General features: G+C 39.5%; 3 protein-coding genes across 5 annotated transcripts in view; 2 read left to right on the forward strand and 1 right to left on the reverse strand.

Annotated features, from left to right (window-relative positions):
* The first annotated feature begins 1499 nt into the window (after positions 1 to 1499).
* dcun1d5 (DCN1, defective in cullin neddylation 1, domain containing 5 (S. cerevisiae)) lies at positions 1500 to 10154 on the forward strand. The gene is made up of 10 exons (XM_031739940.2): positions 1500 to 1655; positions 4727 to 4784; positions 4939 to 4981; positions 5590 to 5686; positions 6549 to 6714; positions 6944 to 7035; positions 7116 to 7224; positions 7782 to 7886; positions 8003 to 8105; positions 8672 to 10154. The coding sequence occupies exons 4-10, from the start codon at positions 5622 to 5624 to the stop codon at positions 8725 to 8727; spliced, it is 696 nt and encodes a 231-aa protein (XP_031595800.1). The 5' UTR covers positions 1500 to 1655; positions 4727 to 4784; positions 4939 to 4981; positions 5590 to 5621; the 3' UTR covers positions 8728 to 10154.
* Positions 10155 to 10508: 354 nt separating this feature from the next.
* Positions 10509 to 16558, reverse strand: LOC120432829. 3 transcript variants are annotated; one of them, XM_039598065.1, is made up of 6 exons: positions 16530 to 16558; positions 15468 to 15606; positions 15312 to 15382; positions 14376 to 14545; positions 12783 to 13188; positions 10509 to 12583 (listed from the first exon to the last, which is right to left on the reverse strand). In XM_039598065.1, the coding sequence occupies exons 4-6, from the start codon at positions 14536 to 14538 to the stop codon at positions 12160 to 12162; spliced, it is 993 nt and encodes a 330-aa protein (XP_039453999.1). In that variant the 5' UTR covers positions 14539 to 14545; positions 15312 to 15382; positions 15468 to 15606; positions 16530 to 16558; the 3' UTR covers positions 10509 to 12159. The 3 variants fall into 3 exon arrangements, with proteins under 3 accessions (XP_039453999.1, XP_039453997.1, XP_039453998.1); XM_039598063.1 differs by lacking the exons at positions 15312 to 15382; positions 16530 to 16558 and having other exon boundaries at positions 12783 to 13972; positions 15468 to 15644; XM_039598064.1 differs by lacking the exons at positions 15312 to 15382; positions 15468 to 15606; positions 16530 to 16558 and having other exon boundaries at positions 12783 to 13972; positions 14376 to 14794.
* A 1215-nt stretch (positions 16559 to 17773) lies between these two features.
* Positions 17774 to 26884, forward strand: part of capn5a (calpain 5a) — a 31284-nt gene continuing 22173 nt past the window's right edge. The window contains exon 1 of the mRNA XM_031739915.2: positions 17774 to 18021. The gene's annotated coding sequence lies outside the window, so the exon portion shown is untranslated. The remainder of the gene's footprint in view (positions 18022 to 26884) is intronic.

A 26884-nucleotide genomic window follows, 5' to 3' on the forward strand; every position in this document is an offset into this window, starting at 1 on the left:
AATGTTTGCTATGACATCAAGGAAGGACTTTAAAAGTGTGTGTTGGCAATAAAAGAAAAAAAATTGGATGAGAGTGCTTCTTTGTTTGTTTTTGCTTGTTTTAAATATTTTTTAAAGTTGAATAATTTATTTACTGGCAAAATAAAGACAAATGTTTAACAACAGCATTCAGTTTTCCTCCTACTTCCAGTTGCTGTAAGTTGGATGCATTTAAATTTATCAAGAAGATAAATCCCAAGAACTTGATGTAGTTTGCAGACTTATTCTGCAGTTAAATTTACTGAATTTCCCGGAGGAACCCACCCGAGGGATAAATAAAGTTTCATCTAATCTAATCTTACTTCATATTACCTTAATTAAGAAAATGGTAAATACACAAATACAATGTCACTGTGAATGACCTAGATTTTTTTTATTTAAGTTTTTCTTTTAAAGAAATCTATGACAATTTGTGCTGAATATTTACATTTTAAGAGATGGTGTATGGGCCACAATCATGTGCTGCATACACCGTACAGTTACAGGAACACTGGGTTTATTAATGTTCCAACAGCCCTCAGTATAAACACTAACTCTGAGTTAATAAACACTACACAAGTCTCAGGTCAAATGTTCTTTTGCTTACTAAACCTTTAAAAACAAAGACTAGAGAGCAGCAAAGTGTCATATAATGACACCTGTTATATGCATATGTTTCTACTAAACTATATTTTGCATGTAGATTATACTTTTTATCCGTAACATTTATTTTTAAACTTGTTATTTTGCAGATAAATTGTGTTATTAAAGGTCAAGCTCTCACTGCAGGATCATCTCTGGATCATCTGCCTCTATCCCGTCCATCCTGCTCACTCCGAACAAACATCATAACATCCTAAACTTCTCTGTCTTTGGCCTCACGTCCTGTCTCCTGCCACTGTCTCCAAACCATACATCACAGCAGGTTATGGAAGGCTTCTCTTTTACTCTTGCTATCACTACCTTTCTGTCATAAATCACATCACCCCTGACACCCGTCTACACCCAGTGCACCTAGCCTGCACCTCCTCTCCACCTCAATGTTTCGTTTTAGTTAACTAGGATAACCTTGCTTGTCGTTAACTCAGAGTGATGGACGAGTTTTTGAACTATGAACAGCTAAAAGTAAATAAAAAGTTCAGAGGAAACTCTATGTTAGAAAAATAGCTGACAGAGATTTTACAGTTTAGCATAAATGTTAAAAATATTTTAAACTTTATTACACCCTGCCTCTCGCCCTATGACAGCTGGGATGAATGGATGGATGGATGCATGGACATGAGTATATGTGAGCATGTGAGCCAAAAATAGGGGGACTATTTCTTTAAGAACTAAAACGATATATTCGGCTCTTCGGGGTGTACATTACAACCATCAGATGTTCTCGTTTGGATAACTGTTGTCTAAGTCCATATATCCTTCTTGTAAATGAGGTTAAATGTCGTGTTGTATAAACCTCCATTCTTAAAAAAGAGCGTTCGCTCACATTTCTCTGAAGAGGGGAACGCTTGTTTTGTGTTGCACCCCCATAAAGCGGTGGTATCGTCCACTCTCACGGAAACGCCGGCTCCAGCCAAAACTCCGGCAAAAGAGAAGCAGGTGGAACTGAGACAGTAGTGAGAGTGTGACTGAAAGTGGTAAGTGTTTAAAACAGTGCCCTATCGATTACCAGGTGTTGCCCCAGGCACCTGTCTTATATTTGCCTCTAATTATGATGCGAGTGATTTAAAGACTTTTGACGCGTGTTTGGACACATTAGCAGACGTTAGCAGAGCAGCTCTGAAACCCGCGGTGCGCCACTAATGTTAGCTAGCAAACAAAAGCGGTTCACTGTGAGTCAAGACTGACTCTTGGAAGAAAATGAAGGAGATAAATGTGGATTTTGTAATACAAGTCATGTTTTTGTGACATTTAAGTAGCGATAAATTACGACATCCTGGCACTAAGTCTGCTATTAATCATCCTAGCCTGGGTAGCTAACGTTAGCATCAACGGCAGAGACCCGCAGCCGTTTGGATTTTAGCCCAAAGTTTAAAGTTTAACAGTGTCCAGACCCTTAACAGACTTTTTATTCAATATGTACCTGTGTGTGGTGGAGGAATGGTGACATAATCCTGACGTGTGTGTTTCCCACAGAGCTTTTTAAACTGGTTCTGCAGCAGTGCTGTCGTTACCATGTTTATTTTTAACAGTTCAAACGCTGGAAAAAGTTCGCGTTTAATGTCGCAGACACTGCAGCTGCGCGACAGTTACGTTTGGTGGTTTTTGTTGAAATGCAAACGCGACAGCGCCTGTTTTCTTCCGAGCAGTGTCCTCGTTCTTCTGGTGAGCTTTTATATCAAGTCTGAACACGAAAACGGAAATTTAGTGTGATGAGGCAGTCCCTGTTTGCTCCTTCCTTTTAACCAGCTATGCAGGCCGAACCGAACAAAAACAGTGTTTACGAACTGGGCCATTTCAATCTCCAACAATGGCGTCACCATTCATTTTAACAGTACTCAAGTGAATTTTGTGCATTTATGAATCGTACTTGTGACAGCTGCTGCGATGCCACACTCTGCCTCTCCACACATCATCTCCAGGAATCACTTGAATGATCCTAATGGCGAGTAAAGTCACAGAATTCATTGTTGTGTATGTGTCTGGGATATGTCTGCATATGATCATAACTTCCACTGGGTCCTATACTTAAAGGCTGTGGTTTCCCAGTGCTGCCCTGAGGCAAGTCAAGGTGTCCCCTGAGATTTTTGAATCAACGAAACATTGTAACGGCACAAAGTACTAAATGTCATTTCAGTTGACCTCATTGGCCTGATTGATAGTGAGGAGATATAATTGAGCAGCTGGACTTGTGATGTCAGCAGCCTTCAGCCTGAGTTAATCTGTTAATGCTAATATAGTGAGCTAAAGAGGGCCTTGGAAACTAAACATCCTTTTATAGAGAGACTTCACCTGCTTTAAAAGGGTAAAAGAGAGCTGTGTCTGAACCAGAGGCAGCAGGAATCTACACTACATAAACAAAAGTTCTAGGCTGCCCACATATTACACCCACAGGAGCTGCTCTGCCATAGAAACCCATGCCATGAAGCTCCCAGTGCACAGTTTACATGCTGATCTTAATGTCAGAGGAGGTTTTCAGGTCTGCAGTTACTGAGTCAGCAGAACATATGTGCTTTACATCTCAGCACGCAGCGATCACACTCTGTAACTTTACATGATCTGCCACTTCGTGGATGAGTTATTGATTCCTGAACACGTCCACTTTACAATAATACAGCTGACTGCGGAATATCTAAAAGGGAAGAAATTTCACCCACTGACCTGTTGCAATAGTGGCATCCTGTTTCAGTAATACACTCAATTTCTTTTAATTCTTTAGAACGACCCATTCTTTCACAAGTCATTCTAAAGGCTGACTGCATGGCTGGGTGCTTGATTTTATACACCTGTGACTATGGAACTAAAAACACCTGAATTCAAAGACTAAGAGGTGTGGCCCCATATTTTTGACCATATGTATGTGTTTTTGTGTGATAAGAGGATGGATGCAAGTCATAATTTGGTGGTGTTCATTGTATTTCTTAAAATCAGCTAACATTGCAATCAAAAGAAGGGATGATATTTGAAAAGAGAGAGTATGACATGACATTCTGCACATATGAAGACAGCCGAGTCTTAATTTTTGGTTTGCTGTTTGTTTTGCTTTGGGACAAAGGCTTAAAAATCACAGCTCTAAAGGCAGAAATCGGTTCTTTCCTTGAGTTTCTCAACATTCAGTTGACTGTAAGCCCAGCAGTGTAACTGCAATGAAACTTCAATTAACAATGACGCACAGATATGATCAGAATGCCTTGGCTTTGGAAATCTGCTGATACAAAGTACTCCCTTGATGCCAGTGTTAAATAAATTTTCTTCAATCTTCATTTAAATCTTGAAGTAGTGCTTTTTTTGGTTTTTGTTTTTCAAAAACAACTTTGTCTAGTGTTGTTATTTTTGATAATTTCATAAATATCTTGAAAATGACTCAAATTCGTATTAGCAGAATGAGAGAACACCACACAAATCCAAATATTTTAGAGACTTCAAGCATTTATCATTCTGAATTAACCTGAGCTGCACTCCTGATACTTCACATTCATAAGATAAGATGAGATGACCTTTATTAGTCCCACAGGTGGGAAATGTGTTTTGTTACAGCAAAAGTGCAAAGTTATGTAGCAGAAATTAGAAAACACTGGAATGCAATAAAATAGAATACTATATACAACATATATACATAGTCACAGTATCAGATATTTACCCTAAAACACAGGGGGTTTTAGAACAGGTTTTCTTGATAATGGAATTTTAAAATGTTAGAAAATCGTGTAAAAGCAGCCTTAGCTTCACTTAACGAACTGAAATGGTATGATGTGTTTGTCTTGGACCGTGACTTCATCGAAAAGAGTAACGACAGCACTAAACTGTTATTTTTGCCTTTTCTAACTAGAAATTATTATTCTGACCATCTTTTCCTGGTTTACAGGAACTATAAAAACATTTTGGATCTAATCTGAGGTCTTTGACCTATGATCAGATTTTTCCTCTTGGTTTCAAAGTGACGGTGGTGTTAGTAATGCCTCGCATGTGTTTTGGCCGATGCCTTCAGTCTTCCTTGGCTGACATTCCCTGAATGATGCTGAGTCAGTGCTTGTGTGTTGTCTCGTAGGAAAAGTGCTCACAGCCTGGCAAACATCAGCACGCTGTCAGAAACGCTGGACAAGCTTGTGAGTATTTGTGTTGATTTGTGTGTAGCAGACAACGCCGGTGCAGTCCGGCATGTTTACAGTGATAATACTGCTGAACTTTAGCGTACAGCATCCATCAGCTTATCAGGTGCTGTGCAGAGACTTTTTTAACGAGTTTTCTTTTTTATTCCAGCATTGCTTAGATTTGAATGGACAAGGCAGCCAGAAGTATACAGGTACAACCTCTCACACATCTCATATATATCTGTGTGCTGTTATTTTTTTTAATCATAAATATGTTTCACACCATAAATTTATCAGTTTACTTATAATATTTTAACAGGGAAGGATAATAGAAAGATGTGCAGAAATAGAAGTACGTTTTTAAACAACACAGGCTTTGATTTAATTTCATTTTTTTCACACCTACCACTACAGAAACTTGAGGCAGATGCTTAAAGCCCAAAGATGTACTGATTGGCTACTGATGTTAAACTAATGAAATGAACACAGAACTTAAAAGTCCAGATTTTTGAAGATTAGATTAACTGATTCTTACACTGCATCAGTGCTCCTCCAATACTTATTCCATAATTGGCCGTCTCATTTTGACAGTTACCCTTTGAGATAATTAAGTAATCAAAGTATTTTGAATGTTCATAACATTAGAACATTTAGGATACCCATCATAGATGGAGGAAATGTTTTGGGTATGAAACACAAAAAGTAAAACACATTCCTGTATAAAATATAAATGTACATGAGTTGTTGTAGCTGCTAAGATGGCTCAGTCTCTCCAGGGTCAAACGGATGTTTGACTGTTATCTTTGCTCTCTAAATGTAGCCCAGCTAGTGAAGCCCAGTAAAGGTGCCGTGATGCCTGTGAAGAAGAGGAAGCTGCCTGATGCAGATGATCATGAGCAGAATTGTAAAATTACGAGGTAAACAGATATATCTGCTCACACTGAGTGTGTTCTGTGTCTGCACCGCTAACCTTTGTCTTCTATCCATCCTACGTGCTTCTTGAACCTTTATTGATTACCTTGTGAGTTCGATGCTCTCTCAGCCGAGTGTAGGCTTTCTGAGCCCTTCACCTTCTTCTCTTCTTCATTGTGTATTAAGAGTGTAGATGAATGCTCATGCTGCAGTCACAGTGAGGATGTAGCCAAAACACAAATATCTTCACACATGTTGTGAGTTATGCTCCTTACTAATCGAGGCACTCAGCACATACTTGTCATCTTAATCAGCACTGCCTCAGTCTTCAGGACTGTAGGAGAGTATCTAAGATGCCACTTTATTAGGTACCTTTGCTTTATTCTTGGATATAAATGAGGTGGATAATCCATCAGTGCCTCAGCACTGTACATCCTAAATGTCTGTGCAGACTTAATTTCAGGTTTTTAATGAAATATGGTGACCGTTTGAGTCTCACGTGAATAATCACCCAAGCCATTTGCATACAGCAGCATCTGATCTGACCTGGTAGCAGTTGATTCTAAGCTGGCTGGCTGACTGGATACACCAATGTTCTTGGAGAACATCCAGCTGTGAGGCAGCTGTGGTAACCACTGAGCCACCGTGCTGCCATTAACCTGCAGGAAATACTGACAGGCTGTTTTCTGAGCCAATTTACCCTGTTCAGAGTCAGGGGTGCTGGAGTCTATCCCAGCTCTCACTGGGTGAAATCCTTTGTTGTATTTTTGCTTTGACTGTAGTCCAGCTGTTGTATAGCTGCCATGTAACAACCTCCTGAAGTTATGACTGCACATTTATCTTTAAAATGTTTGGTCTGTGCCGAAGTTTTACCCGACCTCTGATCCGCGGTCCGAGGCCAATCAACACTGAGAAGCCTTTTTCCAGTAAGAAGTGCCTGGCCTGGTTCCACAAGTACGCTGCCCCCGACAAGGTGTTCGGCCCAGAGGCCATGGAGAAGTTCTGTGAGGACATCGGCGTGGAACCGGAGAATGTAAGTCAGCAGCTTGACTCTTAGTCACTCCGCATGTCCCTTACCTGATGAACTCCTGACAATCAGGAGTCATAGGGTAACACTCAGAAATGAGACTGTGAGACACTCATGATGTGAGAATGTTTTATGGAGCTTTATTTTAGCAACAAATGGTTTTTCTGTGAAAAATAAAGATGGTAAGAAACAAGCTTTCTGACACTTGTTTGAATCTCCTCTTTCTTTCCTGCAGATTATCATGTTAGTTTTAGCGTGGCATCTAGAAGCAGCAAACATGGGGTACTTCACAAAAGACGAGTGGCTCAGGGGAATGACGATATTACAGTAAAAAATCTTATTCTTTCAGTTTATTTGTGGTTGAGGTTACAAATATGCTTAAATGTGTTTTCTTTGTCTACGTGCAGGTGTGACTGCACAGAGAGATTACAAAGCAAACTTGATTACCTGCGCAGTGAGCTCAACGATGCTGCAACCTTTAAAAATATCTACAGATACGCCTTTGACTTTGCCAGAGTGAGTCCATTTATTTTTTTATTGTTATTATTTGGAAGTTAAACCTGTAAAAATTCTTCAACATCATTTTGTAATATGTCTGCAGTGTTTGTGCTCCTGACTTTGTGATTGTTGTGAGGAAAAGTTGGAATAAAAATAATAATTTAAAAGATTTTATCACAAAATATATAGGGAACTATACCACAAAATGGTTCCCTATGGGGTGACCATGTTTTAACCAGGAGGAGCAGATGCTACATTTAAACTCTGAGCTTCTGAAAAGATTTGGTGTGGTGCCCATAAATGAAGCATATCTTCACCAACACAGGCTTTCAGTTCAAGTCTCTGAATTCTGACTCTGGGTTTGATGCAGTGAATCTTTTATTTATTTATTTTTTAATAACCATAAATGAGGGAGTGTCTTTTCAATTTCAGTGCTGCGACCGTGCAGTTAGGTTTAACTATTATGACTAATGGGATTGTGGGAAAACACTCATCAGCACATTCATGGGATCATAACAGATATGAACTGCTGCACTTCTTACTGAGCTCACTCACTGAGTTGCTTCTGTCCTCAGGATAAGAACCAGAGGAGTTTGGACATGGACACGGCAAAATTAATGCTGGCTCTGCTGCTGGGGAGGTCATGGCCGCTCTTCCCAGTCTTCAGCCAGTTCCTGGAGGTAAATCTCATTGCTCTGATAAAGGAGATGTGAAATCAGTTCATCTTCAAACAGCTCTTCACTCCTGTCTCTGTGTTGTTTCCTCACTGACTCCCTCCCATTAATGTCTCCCGCAGCAGTCCAAGTACAAGGGATTGAATAAAGACCAGTGGTATAATGTTCTGGAGTTCAGCCGGACCATCAACCCAGACCTCAGTAACTACGATGAGGATGGAGCTTGTGAGTACCACTTGTACTAAGAAAATAGCTGCTTCAAGGCGGGAGTATAAACCTGTGTGAAAGGTCCAAACATGGAATAGGATGTGTTGCCCAGTTATCGCCCCACCCGGACCATCCAGGGCTTTGGTTTGGGAATGGCCACTGTCGCACAGTTTGTCATAATACACAAGAACGCATCTGGATCAGTTCACGCTTTTAGGACAGAAGGATGAGCATGTTATAATTCTGGGGGGTCTTCCATGATGGCTCACTCATTTCTGTGAAAGAAAATCTATAACATCTCTCCATCACTTGTAGTCCAAAATGCCACAGCAGTCCTGATTTTTAACAAATTTACACCAGCTCCCCTCCATTTTTGCATTGATTTTAAGATCCTTTTACTTTCTAAGTTCTAAATGGTATGGCGCCCGGCTGTTTTAGCAAACTTTTCAACATGTATAACTGCAAAAGAATTTCAAACAAGCACTTCAGTTTTAAACCTTAAAATGGCTTTGTCTTCACTGAACAGTAATAACGTGCAGGCGCACCTTTGTGTCTATATTTACGGGTTTATTTGTTTTTTGCAGGGCCGGTGCTTCTAGACGAGTTCGTGGAATGGCGAAGAAGTTGGTCGGCTTCATAGCGTTAACAACCACAAAAACAAAAGGATGAAGAGGGAGAAAACTGAGAACCCAGGAAGGCGTCTGTTTGGAAAAAGGTTTCATCCACACATACACAGAAATATGGAGTACAACCTCGTCCCTGTGGACCTTCGAATCCCGTTGGAGGCGTCTGTGCACCATCGTCCAAATGCTAAGAGGCCTTCCTCCTGCTGAGAAGACTTTTTTTTTTTTTTTTTTTTTTTGTTATAGTGTTAATTTCAAGAAAAGAAACTGTCAGAGGGAAAAAGGAACTGAGAAGAGCTGTGGAATTTATGTTAAATGTTTGTTTTTTTTCCCCCATTTTTGTGTCTTGTTTATAGAAGTTTTCACAGTAATAAAAAGGAAATGGAAATTCATCAAGCTGCAGAGCCCAGGTTTCATTCGCCACTCCTGCACCGTGTTTTCACACTAATGCAGTGGTTCTTAACCTTGTTGGAGGTACCGAACCCCACCAGTTTCATATGCACATTCACTGAACCCCTCTTTAGTGAAAAATAAAATATGATTTTTTTTTTTTTTTCAAATTCAAGACATAGATATGTTTTTTACTGGTGCACAAAATGAGCCGTGCATGTCACGGCAGAGGCTCTGCCGAACCCCTAGGGTTCGATCGAACCCAGGTTAAGAACCACTGCACTAATGCATGCAGAAACTGGTCAGCCTGAAGAATTTATTTACCATTTCTTTTTTAGGTGTCAGTCCAGCAACCCCTGAGCAGATACAGCAGTTATCCCTTTACCTCCTAACACTTCTTATTAGGCCACATCCTGCCAGATAACCAGCACCTAACCTGCTAGAAGCAAGTCTCACCACTCTACAGCTATCCTGAAACCCCTCTGGGCAGTTAAATTAGTGAATGTTTTAAATAACCTTAAAGGTACTTTCTAAAATGACCAGCTGCAAATGTCAACTAAAACTGTGACCAGCAGGGGGAGTTGTTTCCCCAGAGCTCATAATGTTTCACATTTCAATTTCTTCTTGGACTTTCCCACATTTACTCACGAGACTCTTTCACCACTGTAAATAAGAATATATTCTTAGCTGGTTAACTCTTACTGTTCATGTTGTATGCCTTGCACAGTATGATCTGGGCCCTACAACAAATTTTGAACTGCACATCAATTTAGAATGTGTAAACCAGCGGTACCCAACCCCTGGGTCTGTGAGTCATTTGGTACCGGGGTTGTTGAGGCTCGGGTGTGAAATTAATGGTTTTCAGGGTTTTTATTGTTAACTCTGTTTCCCTGGGTCTTTTCCCGTGTTGTAGTTGTGTGTATTATTTTGAAAGAATTATTTACGCGTTACCGTAGCGACCAGAGAGCATTAAGGGGCCGAGAGGAGGATGTTACTCTCAATGTTGTTGGCGCATTTTAGGAGGATGCTGTTAATAAAGTTACAAAATTACACAGTTAATTTGCATTTATTATTATATTTACAAAATAACAGTTTTTGTCTTGATCATATCATTTTATTTGTTGTATTTATCTGCGACACCTTAAAGGCCGGTCCGTGAAAATATTGTTTGACATTTAACCAGTCTGTGGCACAAATAAGGTCGGGGACTGCTGGAGTAAACGGCCTCCCTTAATAAGTGGAAGATTAATCCTTAACTAAGAGAGCAGGGAGAGTCAATTTATTTCCCCCAAAACACAAACTAAATTTACTATCTGACATCATGTCCTGTTTTATACATGAAAGCATAATAGCCATAATGATTTAATCATATTTTATTGAAATTGTAAGTAGCGAGGACATTCTCAGAAGTGGCTAGTAATTTACTCCATTTCATCCATACACAAGTCACAGTTTAACTGTTCACACCTAAAGGACTTCATCTACCTCACATACATGACCAGTTAACCTAACATGGATGTCTTTAAACCAGGCTGTGCTCTGAGGCAACAGCGTTAACCTCCATTCACGCCCATGCTGCCCTATTTCAAGTGTTGTGCCCGAGCCAATGCATCTTGTGATCTCTGGTCCATAAGATTGCTCTTATGCTGTTTTACTTTTTCACAGTTTAGAGATTTGCCCCTATAGCCCTTCAAAAACCATCAGGTCTCAGTCTCTGCAGAAACCTGAGTAAATCTGATGGGAACAAGCATTAGTGCAGGAACGGGTTCTCATTAGTCTCAAATGTCACCACAGTCCCAATAAAAATGCACACAGACATGGCACGTACCACTTCAGTTTCAAGATTCCTTAAAACGCCATTTTCCTTGACTTGACCCAGAGTGGTGAATCTAAACTTCATCTGAAAAGATACACCCGTATGACGGCGTACAAGTTAAAATCTTTGACCCGAGCCATATGTAAGATTAATTTACTTGTTGTGCCACCATGTGGTACAAAGTGGTATTATGAAAGTGAAGCCTAGTTCAGCTTCAGCTGTTATCTCGTCAGCAGGATGTAAAGATGATTCAGGAAAAAGTCATAGCATTACTTTGATGATGCTTCGTCTTTAGCTTTTTTAATTTATGCAAAATTGATTTCCAGATATAAAAAGTGCATGTGCAGATTCACCCATCAGACCCCATAAAAATACAGTGTCCAGTCTAAGGGTATGTATAGATCGATTCCACACCTAACATATCAGGTACAAGTGTGCATCATTTCAGTTCAGCCACTGGGCGATGGCTGTTCTGCTTCATTCAGGTGTTTACAGCATAACAAAACATGAAAGTCCTTTTATTTTGTACATTTTTGCAGATTTCCTGAGATAATCAAATCAGTGCAACTCAGATCTGCAAGTAAGCATGAGTGAAAATTACTGCAAATATAACTTATGACAAATAATAATAATATGCACTGAACATCTGTGCCAAAGAAAGCATTTAACTTTTGAAGAATGGACTCCCCACTCGTGCATTATATGGTATGCCCCCTAATTATTTTACTTTGGAAACTTGAATGTGTGAGACTTTGTCCTTTATTGTCCTGAGGAGTAGCAGTAAAGCGTAACACAGGCTCGGTTTGTGGCGCTAAACGTGGACTCGACTTGAGCCTTGGTGTTGTCATTATTTTGTCCACTCTCTGTAGCATCTATCAAATGTCCATGTGGAAGTTTGGCATCTGCTCACTATCCTTCTTCCTGTTGTCTCTGGTCCAGTGGCCCTGTTGAGGCTGCAGCCATGATGGCGGAGAGGCGCGTCAGAGAGACAGAGCGCTGTTTGAATCTGGGGGCGGGGAGAGGAGCGTCAGGGCCAGGGTCCGGAAGGTGGCCGTATCGCTGGCCGTCCTCGTCGTACTGGTACAGGCGGATGACGCGGCTGCGGCGGGCTGGGCGTGGTGGGGAGGGCGGCAGCGCTCCTTGATTGGTCACCTCCTGGGTTTTGCCTCCTGTGTCCTTGTCTTCACTTTCAAAAGATGACTTTTCAGAATCTCTGGAAATCTCCGTCTCTCCATCTTTCTCCTCACCTGCCACCGCTTCCTCTTCCTCCTGCACCATACCCATCTTCTCCTCTGCTCTTGCTTCCATGTTTGTCCTCCTCGTCCTCATCTGTTTCACTTTGACTCTCTCCATCCTCTCCTATCAGATACAAGCGACCAGACCGGCTCTCTTTCTCCTCCTTGTAGTCACATCCTTCCAGATATGCAGTGGTCTCCGGTGGCTCGTCTTCCTCTCGTTTGTGCCGGAAGCTTCTCTGAGGTTTGGCAGGAGGAGACAGGTTAGTCGCAGAGTTGTTGTGCACCACCTGGTCGTTTTCAGAGGCCGGGTTCTCGTTCGTGGGCGGCAGGGTTGTCATGCTGACCTCGGGGCGGTGGTCAGTTGTGTCGCTTTGGCGCTTTCGTCCTCTTTTTGGTGACCGCAGCTTTGCCCTGACTGCCCCTAAACACCTGACAGGAAAACACAGACCTCTAATGTAAAAAGGGTCAGTCCACATGTGGTGTTCTCATTGGCTCACACATAGATTATCTAGTGTTTGTGTCTTTCTCTATACTTGTTTAAAAATACATTGATTACAATGCTGGTGATTTAGCTTGGGTTAAAACTTCTTCAAGAGGCACCAATAATGACGTAAGTCGCTGAACTCACCTGAAAACACGAGTCCTGCTCAAAGCTCCAATGCTGAATCCCAACACAAAGGTCAGCAGTACTGATGCAGCCACAGCTCCTGCAAACAGCTCAGCTGAAACACCCGCCTGCTTCGCCTCCTCAGACCCAGCATCCCTCCTGAACCTGAATGCAGCACAGTGGCTGCTTCGCTCGTATTCTCCCAGTTCCTGAAGGTTTTGACCATCGTGACCGACGTGGAGTTCGTATGGCCACAGTGTAGTTCCCTCTGTGTGCTGCAGGAGGCAGTAGTACAGGCCGCTGTGGAGAGCACTGGTGTTGGGGACCAGCAGGCTCCCATCATGGTGCATGACGATGGGGTCCAGTTTACTGTGGGAACCAGGAGTGTGGAGGTCTCCAAAGGGAGTGTGCCAGTACTGGACCACACCTGCACATGAGAGAAGAAGCAGGTACAGGTGAGGAGTAATGATTTCATGAGTACCAAAAGAGAGAAACAGTTTCACAAAAACTTTTCCTTCGTGTCTCAAGTGAAGGTAACAAAAAATATAGATGTGGAAGATTTGTTGAGTGCACGCCTGGAGGACACATTTTCTACTTTTGGCTCTTTGTGACGTGAGCGGCAATGCTGCAGTTCCTCTTTCGTCCACTCGAGGCTGGCTCCAAAATAAATAATAAATTGAATCCATCCATCATTTACAAACGGTTATGGTTTATCAGTATTGAAATGGCCATCTTAGGCACAAAACTATGGCTGTAAGCACAGAAGCTCCACCCACCTCCTTTTCAAACCCACTGTTTGTGATGGGTAGCCAGTCAGAAGAAAGCTGACTTAAAGGGGAGGAGCTAAACAGCTTTTTTTTAAATTATTTTAAAATAAAGGCCTTTCCTTTCTGTTTTAAAAATCATTGGTTACACTTCATAAACATGATAATCAACAGTAATAAGTGGGACACCACCAACATTCAGTACCGTAGTTCAGTAAAAGTTTTCTCTCATGTCAGAGCTGCTGGTGTCAGAGACCCAGAGAGACACGGATTTTCTGATTTATCAACCAAAAGAGACAAAAAACAGAGTTAACATCTTCAGGTGTGTTAGTTTGTGTTAGCAGCTGGATGAGTGTTTGAATGTTGGGTGTGTGATGGAGACGGTCAGCTCTTAAATGCTCCAGGGAGGCGGGCCAGGTGCACTAAATAACTCCACCTACTGAGAACCTGCAAGACAACACAGAGAGACACATGGCAGGCCCAGTGGGCAACCCCATCCACCTACTACACCTGATTTAAACACAGTGAACATCTGTCAGCATTATCTGTGTTTTATTGTATAGTTGCATCTGATTCACAAACTAGCTATTTAGCAGCTAGTACACTTGAATAAGTAAAGTTTAATTGTTAGCCAAAATTATTATAGAGTGTTATCGCTTTAGATTCCTCGGAATGATTGGTTTCTATTAATGTACAATCTGAAATATTTACAGCAGGAACGTGACCACTTTCTACATTTAACAGAAGTCAGCGTTTGCCTTCACACTCTGAGAAACGGGAATTTAATAACTTCTTGAAAGTCGGTTTTGCAGAGAGTGAGTTGGAGGCAGGGACGATCGTCTTCACTCACCTAAATCCTTTCCATCTCCACAGTGTAAAGTCAGCTCCACCTCTAGATGACCTTTGACCCGGCAGGTGGGTGCCACAGTCATAGTGCCCTGGCCGGTAGCTCCTCTTCCTGGATTGGCTGGGACGGCAAGGAAGGCTGTGAACGTTAACCACCTGGTTAACATTTTAAACCTGCAGAGGAAATAAAAGTCAGCTGGTTTTTACACTTTGAGGGCAGTAAAAGACACGAGTGTGTGATTGCACATTAAATTAAATGTATTCTTCTTTAGTGTGCAAATTCAGTCTAAAAACAGCAGCCAGTAAAAGTACAATGATTCAAGTTAGAAGAAAGTGGAGCTTGTAGATGCAGAACGGAGCTGAAAGAAAGTGAATGCTAGACCTGCAAGTCAAAAGAAGAGCAGCTGAAAACATTCCCAGCTTGTGGTAAAGAGCTTTTAGTTTAGAAGGTAAATGCAAACAAGGGCGAAAAGCTAAAACAGCTTGTTACAGAAAACAGCCAAGATAAAATAAAGACTACTGTGAATTGTGTATCGTGCAAAGTTATTGTGGCAAGATCCCAAAAAAAAAAGAAGCAGTGCCATTACTTTCATTAAATTCCTGCTCTGGTGAGTAAAATACTTGAGTGAGCTGTAAATGTAATTACAGCAAGCATCTTGGCTGCACCATATAAGATGCATCAGGACCATATCAAATTGTGAGTTATCCAAAGCCATTCTGTTCTGTTAAAGGCGTAACAGGAGTGCTTGTAAAGGACTTTACTGTCATTTCTATTCAAAGTTTCAAACTCAGCTGTTTAAAATGATGATTCAGGTTTTTTACTCACAATAAAAGAGCACCTGAACACATCACAGGACCCCTACAGCTTTAGGAGAAACAAGTCAGTGCGAATAAATCAGATGACAAACCCTCCACAGTGAGACAGTATTTTAGAAAATACCTCAGTTCTGCTCTCAGCCTTTTTAAATTATTTTATGGGGTGAACTGTTGAGTGAGTTGGTTCACAGCACACTAAATCAAACCAAAAAGAGTGAATCTGTGAGTACAGTTTAAATAATAAAGCAGCTAAAGTAGAGCCCGAATGTTTCATATTTACCTGATGTGGTTCCTTCCTAATGTGGTCGTGTTATCCCTTTAAGTCTGATCTCGTGGGTCTGATGCTCGTGCTGCTGCTACAGTTTCCTCCAGCAAAGTGTAAAGTGCAGTTTCTCACATGACTCTGTGGATGTCTTCTCCTGTGATAGTGTTAAAGATTAATAACGTCACACTGACAGTGGCTTTGTTTTCACCTGCCTTCTGTACGACCTGCACTTCTCACACAACTTCAGAATAAGAGTAAATGGACTGTGAGGTCAGCGAGTACCCTAACCCCTTTAACCCCATAGTGTTCTCTTTCTCTCAAATTCATGTTCCAAAGTAAAATAGTCCATTGTGAGTTGGGCTTAAAGATATATAAATATAGAATAAAGATGCAGTTTTAAATTGTAAACATTTTACATCTGGTAAGGTGTTGAACAGAGCTGCTTTAGTCGTTAAACTGTTTTACTTGCTATAAATGAACACAGGAAATGGGTAATTATCTGCTTGTGGCTCCCTTATTTCTCCCTGTGCAGAGTTGATTACACTGATACAGTACATGTACGCACCACCTCTTGATTCTTTGTACCACTGACCTCTATTTTATAAACACAAATGGACAGCTCCCCAGAAAGTACTAAAAGTAAGCTGGGAGTACACCTAAACCCATAACAGTTCATTCTGGCCTTAGCAAAAGTGTCTTCAATCACAGATTAATTGCTGGTTATTCACATTTGACTGTGGAATACTAGACCAGGCTAAATAAGATGTGCTAATCTGAATGAGCTGGGCTGAGGGTACCTATGAAACATGAAACAGACCAAGCAAAGCCTAAAACTGTATAGAAGTAAATCTGAAGAAAGTAATGGCAGCACAGAAGAGACTGATCTGAACCTTTAAAGTAAAAGGTTTTCTGAAGATGAATGGCACAAGCTGTGGAAACAAAGAAAAGCAACACCTGGATATAAGTTTGTAACGAATTCAGTGCCTCAGTGTGTGAAGCCACAAGAACAATGCAACAACTTCAGGCAATGTGCATCAACTTTCTCTTTTGTAAAATTACTGAGGTGACAGTACTCACAGGTGTTGTGGAAGAATACAGCGATACATCTGAAACACAAAAGAGGTTTAAAAATGAAGGTGGAGCTGCGAATCAGGACAAGACACCAGCTGGAGGAGTTCGTGGCAAGAAGAACAGAGAACCAGCAACCTTGGAGAGCACACCAGGTGATGCCTGACTACACAGCTCAGGTGATCTCTCACACACACCTACACCCAGTCTATGAAAACTTTTTTTTTTTTTTTCTCTTGAATTAAAAGATAAAAAGAATGTGGCAAAGGAGTCACTAGTGGTTTTTATGAGGGAGAAACTTATGTATGGTCTTTGTACTTGCTAGTTCTTGCTTTATTTTTTTTTTTCCTTTTTTGTTGTGCTACCTCTTTCTGAAATAATTTGCTTAACCTTGTAGGGGTGTGTCTTCGTGGTCTCTGCTCTTTTGGTGAAGGCATTTTAATCACATGGGATTTCTTAATTGAATAAAGCTTCAATTAATATTACTGAAATGTTAATGTTCATCATCATTATCATTATCATTCTTCTTCTTCTTCTTCTTCTTCTTCTTCTTCTTAGTAGTAGTAGTAGTAGTAGTATGCATGTGTATATGGTTTTCTCGTGTCAGGTAATTACTGGAACAGACACCAGAGGTCAGCGTTGTTTAATAAAAAGCCCAGAAGGAAACTGTCTATGAATAATTTACAGCTTAAAACACAGTAAGACGTTTTTCTTCTTTAATTTTTTAATTGTAAATCATTCAGTGATAAAAATCATCCGATCTTAATTAATTTATCACCTACTGTTACTGAACTTATTTTAATTTTATTAAATTTTACACAGGACCGTCAGTCTTTTGTTTACAGTATTAAGAGGTTTTTGTGTAAAGTTAACAGGTTTTTTTGTTTGTTTGGTTTGTTTAGTAGAATTTGGAGGGTTTTCCTTATAATTTTTATTGTCAATTTTCCAGCCTTTTCATATAGTTGTACATTTTTTCTTAAAAATAAACAATTTTTCTAAAGTAAAGAGGACAAATTCTTTTTATACTGTATTTTTTGTAAAATTGCCAGCTTTTTAAAAATTTTCTTTTTTTCTTGTAACTTTGCATGTTTTATTGTAAATTTATCAGTTAGCTTGTAAAGTTATCGGCTTTTTGTTTTGTAAGTTTTTATCTCATAAATGTGCCATCCCTCCTCAATTTCTACTTAGATTTAGCACTTTATTCCAAAAATGATTAAGATTAAGGAGAGAGGAGTGGTTTGTCTGAGCGGTACGTGAACGCATCTCCTCCCTCTCTTTATCGGTGAAGGCGGGCTGGGCGGTGCGACAGCAGCAGCGCAGAAGCTCCTCCTGTCTGTTTCTGTGTGGTTTTTATTTTTAGGGTCGCAAAGTAACCAAAAGAAACGTCCTCACATCACCGAGCTGACAGCAGGGGGAAACACGCTAAAACCACCCGAGAAAAGAGCGAGGGACGCGGAGTGAAGCAGTCAGGGAGCCCGAACCAAAACACAACCATTTCCAGGTGAATATAATTAGTTACAGCTAACTCGGCGCTGAAATGCAGTTACTTCTGCAGTCGTAAATCACACTGGAACTCTTATTAAAGAATTTTTGGGTTGGTTTTTTTCATGCAGATATATTTTATTAAATTTGCCGCTTTTTTCATTAGCAAACGGGACGCAGAAATGTTGGAGTTTTTGCGTTAAAATAAGAAAATGCTGGAAAAAGATGAATATTGTGCTACAGAGCTGCCCTGCAGCAAAGGGCTCTCTGTATTTGTTCACGCTTTCGATTTCCTCCCCTTGACTTAAGATCACAAGATTTAGAAATAATAATAAAAAAAAAAACTTCGAGCAAAACTTCATCTTTTAAGCTAGCTAGCTTTCACGTACACATCCGGCGCGCCCTTCAAAATAAAAGCAAGAAATTGTTGCAAGATTTTGAATGGGTTTAGTAGTGGGGCTCGTGGAATAAGACTCGACTACAAACAACAGATAAAATAGAATAGAAGTGTTTGCGTGGTGTAGTTTCAAGAATAACGAAAGAAACGTTTAGGGATATTGTAAGTCATTTTGATGGTTAACGTTTGAGTTTCCGGTTTGATTTTATTCTCTCTCCGGGTGTCTTTACAAAGCTGTAAACATCGAAAGTCTTCATTAATGTAATCTCATCTGAGGCAGAGTGAGGCAGGTGGACTGGGGTGCAGATTATTGTGAAAATTCTTCACGCTACACGCATTTTTGTGATGTCACATGATATCACACATCATGCGATGTTTCAACATCTGCTTTAGGCTGTTTGTGTCACACATCCGTTGTCTGTTTGTGCCCACATGAAACCACACCCATGTTTGGCTGGTATTGGTCTTATTGCTCCATGGTTAAAGCGCTCTGTCTGTAGATACCAGGGGTTAATCCAGTCACGTCAGAACACAGTGGCTTTACAGTGAGCTGCTGGAAGCAGGAAGACGAGCAACCTGCAGCTGTTATAAGCAGACTGATGTAAACAGATGTGTTCAAGTCTTTAAGGTGTTTGTCCTGAAACGGGTGCAGATATCAAACCTCATGAAATATGTTGTCTTTCCTTCACCTCTTGCATAAACCTGTCAACAAATTGACTTCTTAAGTCTGAGTTTATTAAATGGCATTGTTTAGCAGATTCCATTGGGTGACAAATTAAAGGAAAAACCCAAACCTCTGAACCAACTTTTTAATTTTTGGCTCTCCACTATAAAAGTCCTGAAAATGAGGGTCGATTTGTTAATAACACCTGTTTGAATTTCAATATATATAGTTAGGGGCGTGGCTGTTTTGACTGACAGGTGTCCGATCAGTGTCTGTTAGACCTTACCTGAGTGACTCAAAGGGTCCTGGCGACTGTGTTTCAGAGGGTGTAATTGTATTTCCTTGCCTCCTGCAGTTTTCTGATAAATATTAGGGTTTGTTATGAGGTACGGCCCATATTTTTATTCTTGCGCTCTTTAACAGTAGCTTTGCACTATTCATAGTTCAAATGAATGCTTGTATGTCTCGCACTCAGTTTTGGTGCAGCCCCTCACTTCATCCTCTGTGTGAAACAAATTGTTTGAGTCCTCCACCCGTTTATTACCACCTTTTTGTAAACAGGGTAGGTGATAAAGCCCAAGCCCACTTTTAAATAGACTGTTATAGCAGTCTGAATAAAGCAATAAAGGCACAAAGATAAAAGAGATGTAAAACAATATAAAATAAATCCATTCAGATAAAAATAAATGCAAACAGGGCAAGTTTTTTTTTTTTTTTTTTTTTTTTTAGATTTATTTTTAGCAATTTATCTTGAGGGGGAGTGACACTTGGGAAGTACTCTGGGCCGGACTCCAGCTTTTGGTATATGGGTGCCAGCTCAACCAGGTGAGCAATAGTGGCACCGCTGGGCTTGAATGTCTGTGTGGGATTAGGAGGCCTGCACAAAGTTTAATCTGTGCACAGAGCCACAGTGATCTAATAAAGCTCAGCCCGAAGTTGCACCGACTGGCCCAAAGTGGAGGACCTCTCAAGCATGCCCTGTGCTTCCCTGGAAAATTATGAGCTCCATCTGCTGATTCACAGTCTTGCTATACTGGTTTTATAGGCGTGAATTTGAAGGCTAACTTGAAGACGGGCTGTGTACAACGGGCAGGGACTTCAACATGAACAATATCAACACGAACTGTCCAGGAACCCGCTCGCTGGACGGCAAAAGGATGTACGGCAGTCCAGGTTTATATTAACAGGATTCATCCTGAGCATATTCACAGGTTAAAGGTGAAGCTGCAGTCCAGAGAAAAGTTTCAGGCTTGTGAAATGATGTGCTTGATTTATAAAATATTTGATGCTCAGGTGACAGAGGACAATAAAGGGACAGGGCATGGAGGAAAAAGGAAAGAAAGCCACCCAAACAAAGACACAGCAGAAAATATAATAATGTTGTAGTCAGTGGAGAAAGGTCTGAGTCTGAGGTGAGAATGTAAGACCTGCACTTAAGCTTAGAGATGTATAATTCCCTCCTTCTGGGATGTATTGAAAGTCTGATTTATACTTCTGCATTAAATCAACACCGTAGCTACGTCGTAACTACAAACCCTTCTAAACCATACAACATGACCCCCCCCCCAAAAAACAATAGTCACTACAATTATAACACAGTTATAATGCATTGCCCAGTTTACACCAACATTGATTTAAAGTGATTAAAATGATTAGGTTGTCTGAATTAGCAATCTTCTGCCGATTGTTCAACTTGTGCGGAGGGTAGTAAATAAACATTTCTCCTCTTTTGACATCAACGTGATGATTTTAGAGGATTTTTAAGCCAGCTTTTTTCTGATTGGATGCCACTAACAAAGGGTAGGTGTGAACAGCTGGTGGGTGGGGCTTCTGTAGGGGAGAAAAACAGTCTGAAACCGAGCATCTAAAGCCTGAACTTTTGTTGCTCCTTTATGGCAGAAATCATAATAGGTTATTTCAATCAGTACTGAGATTACAGTTATTTACCCGGATTACTCTCAGACTTTGGAAAAGAGTGCATTTATTTATCCCACACATGAAAAACTGTTCTTTTAATTAAGAGGATTTCCATTAATTCAAATTCTGCTGGGTTGAGATTTTTATGGAGGGAATGAAGAGCAGGAAGAGGATGTGATGAAATGAGAGCATTACTACAAAACCAAATGCAGCACGATAATTATTTATCTTTATTATCCTGTTCATATAAATATTCAATGAAAGCCAAGGTTGTAAATCAAATTCATATTTAATTGCACAGCTGTACTGGTGTGTACTCCGCACTTCAGTGTGAATGTCTGCCACCGTAACAGGATATAAACGTACATCACCTCTGCTTTATATCATCATACCTTACATATTAATGTTCTTAGAAACAGCGTGCTGTCGCTTTAACACTTTTACATTTCATAAAATCTGAATAAACTGGATGAAGTCACGTAGGAAAACCACCTCAAAACAGGAACTTTACATATAACTACATTCATTTTGAGGAACAATAACAGACCCCCAGAAACAAAAGCAGTATTGAAACATTTTTTTCTTTCAGCTTCAAGTCAAATAACTGTAAATCAACTGTTCATGTAAATCAGTAGAGACGCCATCTTATTGGTGATCAATCTGTTATTGGTGCCACTAATTTGCCACGACTTATTAAAAATGGCTGTAAATACGAGACACAGAAAATCACACGTCCCCCTCCTCCCATCGGGCAGTGAGTCATTTCCCAGTAACGCTGCTGAAGAAGGTCACAGTGGTTTCTTCTAAACAGACGCTCGCTCAGATCCTCTCAGGGTCTGCGTGCTTTCCTTCAGAAATGTTTACTGGCTGTTCCTTTTTACTCTGTCATACATTTGATGTTTATTCTTACTTTCTCTCAACCTTCAGACATCTTACGAGCTGTTTTCTGTAGAAGCACTCCTGAAATTTAAAAGCTCTGCAGATAAAACCCAAGTAATAAAGGTTAATTTCACCTGCATTTAAAAAGCAATAAATAAGTTCATGTTAGAGGATCTAAAAATGTAAAGTTATTATTTACATTCATGGCATTTAACCCACAAACAATTTTACAATGAATACTTTGCACTTTGATTAAAAGCTTTTAAAAGTTTCCTGTGTACATATCTAAAAATTATAATCGCTGTATACTTGTGCCGTACCACAGTACAGCTGATGCACTTCATAATGATGTAAGTTCAGTATTTTTTTTTTTTAAACATATGTTTATTTGTTTTTTTTTGTTTGGTTTTTTTCAACAGTATCCAACACAAAAATATAATGAACATATGGCAGGTATTAAAATAATAATAATAATAATGATAATAGTAATAATAATTGAAATGTTAATCCTAAAAGAATTCAAAATAAGTGAATAATTAAATAATTTAAGATAGCAAACAATACAAATAAATACAATTTTAAAAAACAAAACAAAGGAAAACAAAAAAATCATAACGTAGGTTACACAGTATATTCCCAACAGCAATTCAGACATTATTCATCATTATCTAGTTATCTTATTCACCTGCCGCCCCCCCCAAATCCCCACTCCTCAGTAGATCTAGAAATATCTTCCAAATGTTGTAAAATTCAGAAGCCTTCTTTCTAACAATATAAGTCAGTTTCTCAAGAGCTAAACTCGATGTTAAGTTGTTTAACCAGTGGTTAAAGGAGGGCAACCAACATTCTTCCAACATAATGCAATACAGCGTTTGGCCTGTAGCAAACAAAGATCGACCATTTTTCTTTCCTCACACAACAGAGTACAGTCATCTGGATACAAGCCTAAAATACATAACTTAGGGCAAAGCGGTACAGGGAAGTTGTGATCTGAGAGATATATTGTAACACTGAGCTCCAAAATTTTTGAATCTCTTCACATTTCCACAGGCAGTGGTATAGTGTACCCTGATGTCTATTACACTTATAGCATAGATCAATTATATTAGGATCAAATTTATTCAATTGCACAGGGATATATATGTTCACATTATCCAGTTAAATTGTATCATTCTCAAACGAGTGTTAATGGTTTGAGTGTGTGCTTTAAACATATTTTACTCCATTCAGTAGATGAAATATCTTCTTGTAAGTCACTAATCCACTCCCGTCTTCTACCATCAGAGTTGTCCTTATGGTTTTCAACTAACATGCTATAAAACTGGGACACCAGTCTTTTACCAAAACAGTTTTTTGTAACATGAGTTTCTAGGATGGAGAGTGGGGGTTGATGCACTGAGTTGTTTAAGTGTGCCAGAATAAAACTTCTAAGTTGTAAATACTTAAAGAAGTGTTTCTGTGGAATATTAAACTTTGCCCTTAATTCACTGAATGACATTAGAGAGTATTCCTCATATAAGTCCTGTAATTTCGCAACACCCTTGTTAAGCCATTCTTTAAAGCCCAAGTCATTCTTAGCCGGAGCAAAGAGTTCATTACCCCAAATTGGGGAGAAGTTCAGTATTTTTATATTTCTGAAACTTTATACTTTTTGTGTTACTGGTTGTTTTATTGTTTGTTTGTTTTTTGTCACGCGTTATGCGAGCTTGGCTTAACTGTAATTTTGTACACATGGATATAAAGGTCTTCAGTTTAAATCCTGAAATATTTAAAGTGTTTTGAGTTTTATCAAAGTAATTTTAGGTTGTTTTAACATTTCAGATCCATAAGTGTGTCACGTTTAGTTTGTACTTAGTAAATGTTGGCAGGAGGACTCTGTGTGCTGATGACGGGAGGAAATGGGGACGTTTAACAAAAGCTCCTGAGAGACGGGAATGAACTCCAGTGAAATAATAGTTCATTTAAAAACAAACAAAAACGAGGGAGAGTAAGATAAAACGCTGGCCCTGACAGAGGCGCTAAGGCACGACAGAGTTTAGGACTACATTTAGAAAAAAAATATATTGTACATAGTTTTTTTAGAATAAAGTCAAAGATAACGTTGAAAATGTGGAGATTTACGTTGTTGTTTCATTTCATTTCATTTTATTTATTTATTTCACACTTGGTACAACAGTTCAAACAAACCAACCACACTTTCTATCAAAAAGCACTACCACCATGTGTGAAAAGGAGCAGGAAGAAGAAAATATTCTTATTAAACCCTGCCCCCTATCTACAATCCAACTTATATTACAAGTGGGCACCAAAAATCAAGGAACAAACTAACATTAACATTTATCTCCAGTCCTAACCCAAACCAAACAACACATTTACAATCAAAATATACAAATTTACAATCAGAATATACCACTCCACATAGTAACAAGGAGAAAAATAAAATTAAAATAAATAAAACAAAAAATTATAATGGATCCTTTTTCAATGAACCCCAATTTCATTCACATTCTTCATATTGAGTTATCGTTTTAAGCATGTAACACTTTTTAAAACAATGTAAATTCATACAATTCTTTAAATTATAATGAAGAGAGTTCCACAATCGTATACCCCTAACCGTTGGACTCATTAATCTTTGTGTAGTCCTAGCTAACTGATGCTTAAAATAAAATTTCCTTCGACTGTCTTCTCCCCTGAACACAATAAAATACTCTTTGTAACTTAGAGGGCAAAATATTATTTTTAGCCTTAAACATAATTAATAGTGTCCGTAATTTCACTAAATCTCCTAATTTTAATAATTTCAATTTTATAAATAATTTATTTGTATGTTCTCTATATTTAACATTATGAATCATTCAGTATCACTTTCTTCTGTAATAAGTTTAAAGGTTTTATAGTATTCTCATATGTGTTCCCCAGATTTCAACACAATAACTAAAATATGAGAAAAACAATGAAAAATATAAAATGCGCATTGTTTTATAGTCTAATAAATCTCTTACATTTCCCAAAATATAAATGTTTTTAACCATCTTCTTTCTAATATACTCTATATGTGATTTCCACGTCAAATTTTCATCTACTATTACACCCAAAAAACGAAATTCAGTAACTCTTTCAATCAATTCTCCATCAATGGACATAATGACTTCATCCTCCTTTACACGATTGCCAAATATCATGAATTTCGTTTTTCAAGGCACAGTGTCACGTTTGCTGTACCTTCTACAAAGTGCCTTGTTTTTTCTCAAAGTAGAATTACGACTTTAATCCCGAAATTTCGACTTTATTCTCAAAATCGTCAATAATATATTTTTTCTTAATCTGGCCCTAATACTCCATCAAGTGGGAAAAGCACAAAGGAGACAAGTTTCAAATAAAACAGGAAGTAAACTAAAAAGGAGGCCGTGCACTTGTTCAGTGTTTCCTGCATCATTCGGGAAATCCGTTCTGTGGCTGTGTTTATTGAACCAGACCACCAAGCAGGAATCTAATTTGTTGGGGAAAACACACGCGCTCATTATTCTGCTCTGTTCAGCATCATCTCCGTGTTTATTGGCCTTAATTGACAGTGATATAATTAGAAATGGGCCTGATGATTCCAGTGAAGAGTCTGAAAATCGTGTGCAGAGGTAGATTCATGTCAGTCCAGTAATTTTCATGCATAGACATGCATGACATACGCATGTCAGTTTTCATAACTGTGGCATTGTTTTGAAGGCTGATTGTCCTGCCTATATGTGTTGTTTAGCCTCTGTTTCTTTTTCTGAGTCTTTTAATGCGACTCAGTTATAATGACTTTATATGTTGTTTTCAGTTTTATTGATTTTCTTATTGTATTCTTTTAGCTGTACAGCACAGTTGTTTTTGAGTGTCCTTATAAATAAAGTGACTGTCACAGTTTGATGTGACCCATGTCCCGGGTCGATGAGCTCCTGGGTTTCGGCACCACTGTGACACAAAAAGGACCCGAAGCACACAGCTTTGCACCCTATGGAAATGGGGAAGGCATGACCAGGTGTTGAAGAGCACCTGTTTTGATCAGCCTCCCCTTACACCACACCCTGAACCCACTGATCCACCCCTCCCCTGCAGCTGAGCCACAAACCACGCCCTGCCACAGTGACTTATTTTACCTGGTAGTCACTTTTTAAAAAGAAAATATACCTTTAATGTATCCTGAATATCTGAACATCACAGTACTAAGTGGCATCTGCAGCTCTCCTGCAATGAATGCAGTGTTTAATTGAGGAATGCTTTCGGCTGAAGTCCTGTGGTCAGTCCTTCTCTGTAGATCAGTGTGAGAAAACATGCTCTAACCTCAGTGAGTCACTCTGAATCTGGATGCAATCCCATTCCTGGAAAACAAAATAAAAATATACCTTTAGTACTCAGCAGGCCTCTGGTTTCTCCACCTGGGAAACAGAAGCACAGCCCTTCCTCTTTTTGTCTCACTTTTTATTTATCTGACAGGAAGCTGAAGCTGCTGTTAGGACTTTTTTGGTCAGATCAGGCTTTAATGTCACTACACTTTCACACACAGCCGTGAAACTTTGATCGTGTATTTACTTTGCTGCCGATCCGTAGTCAAACATGACCGCCCGAGTTTCTGTTTGCTATCCTGTCACATGACTGGTGATGATCTGACTATCTTGTGAGAGTGTGTGTGTGTGTGTGTGTGTGTGTGTGTGTGTGTGTGTGTGTGTGGTGCATGTTTAAGGAGTTTTAAAGAAGTACTCCCTTGTTATTAATCCTCATCCACAGCTCAGTGTGCAGTTTGAGGCCTTGAACAGGATCAGGAGACACTGAGGCTTCTTAGAAATCTCTGAATGTTGTCTGTAGAATTCTTTATTTCCTCTTTTACTTTGAAGTTTAGTTTTCCTTTCTGTTCTCTGTTAATTTAGCTTCCTGCTGTCTTCCATTGGTTTCCTGATTATTTTTTTCCTTCTGCATTGTTTCCTGTGTTTCACTTTGTCGAGTTTCCCTTCGCTCCTCGTGGTTGTTTGGATTTATTTTTTGACT

The sequence above is a fragment of the Oreochromis aureus genome, linkage group 14 (genome assembly GCF_013358895.1).
Source record: "Oreochromis aureus strain Israel breed Guangdong linkage group 14, ZZ_aureus, whole genome shotgun sequence".
In the NCBI taxonomy this organism is placed as follows: Eukaryota; Metazoa; Chordata; class Actinopteri; order Cichliformes; family Cichlidae; genus Oreochromis; species Oreochromis aureus.

Bases quoted from the DNA above. Each gene is read 5' to 3' on its own strand.
- LOC120432829 (XM_039598063.1), bottom strand. From the start codon at position 13,447: ATGGATTCAATTTATTATTTATTTTGGAGCCAGCCTCGAGTGGACGAA. The intron at 12,584-12,782 runs GTGAGTTCAGCG...TTTTCCTGTCAG, and splicing joins AGCAGGACTCGTGTTTTCAG to GTGTTTAGGGGCAGTCAGGG.
- dcun1d5 (XM_031739940.2), top strand. From the start codon at position 5,622: ATGCCTGTGAAGAAGAGGAAGCTGCCTGATGCAGATGATCATGAGCAG. The intron at 5,687-6,548 runs GTAAACAGATAT...TCTGTGCCGAAG, and splicing joins CAGAATTGTAAAATTACGAG to TTTTACCCGACCTCTGATCC. The intron at 8,106-8,671 runs GTGAGTACCACT...TGTTTTTTGCAG, and splicing joins CTACGATGAGGATGGAGCTT to GGCCGGTGCTTCTAGACGAG.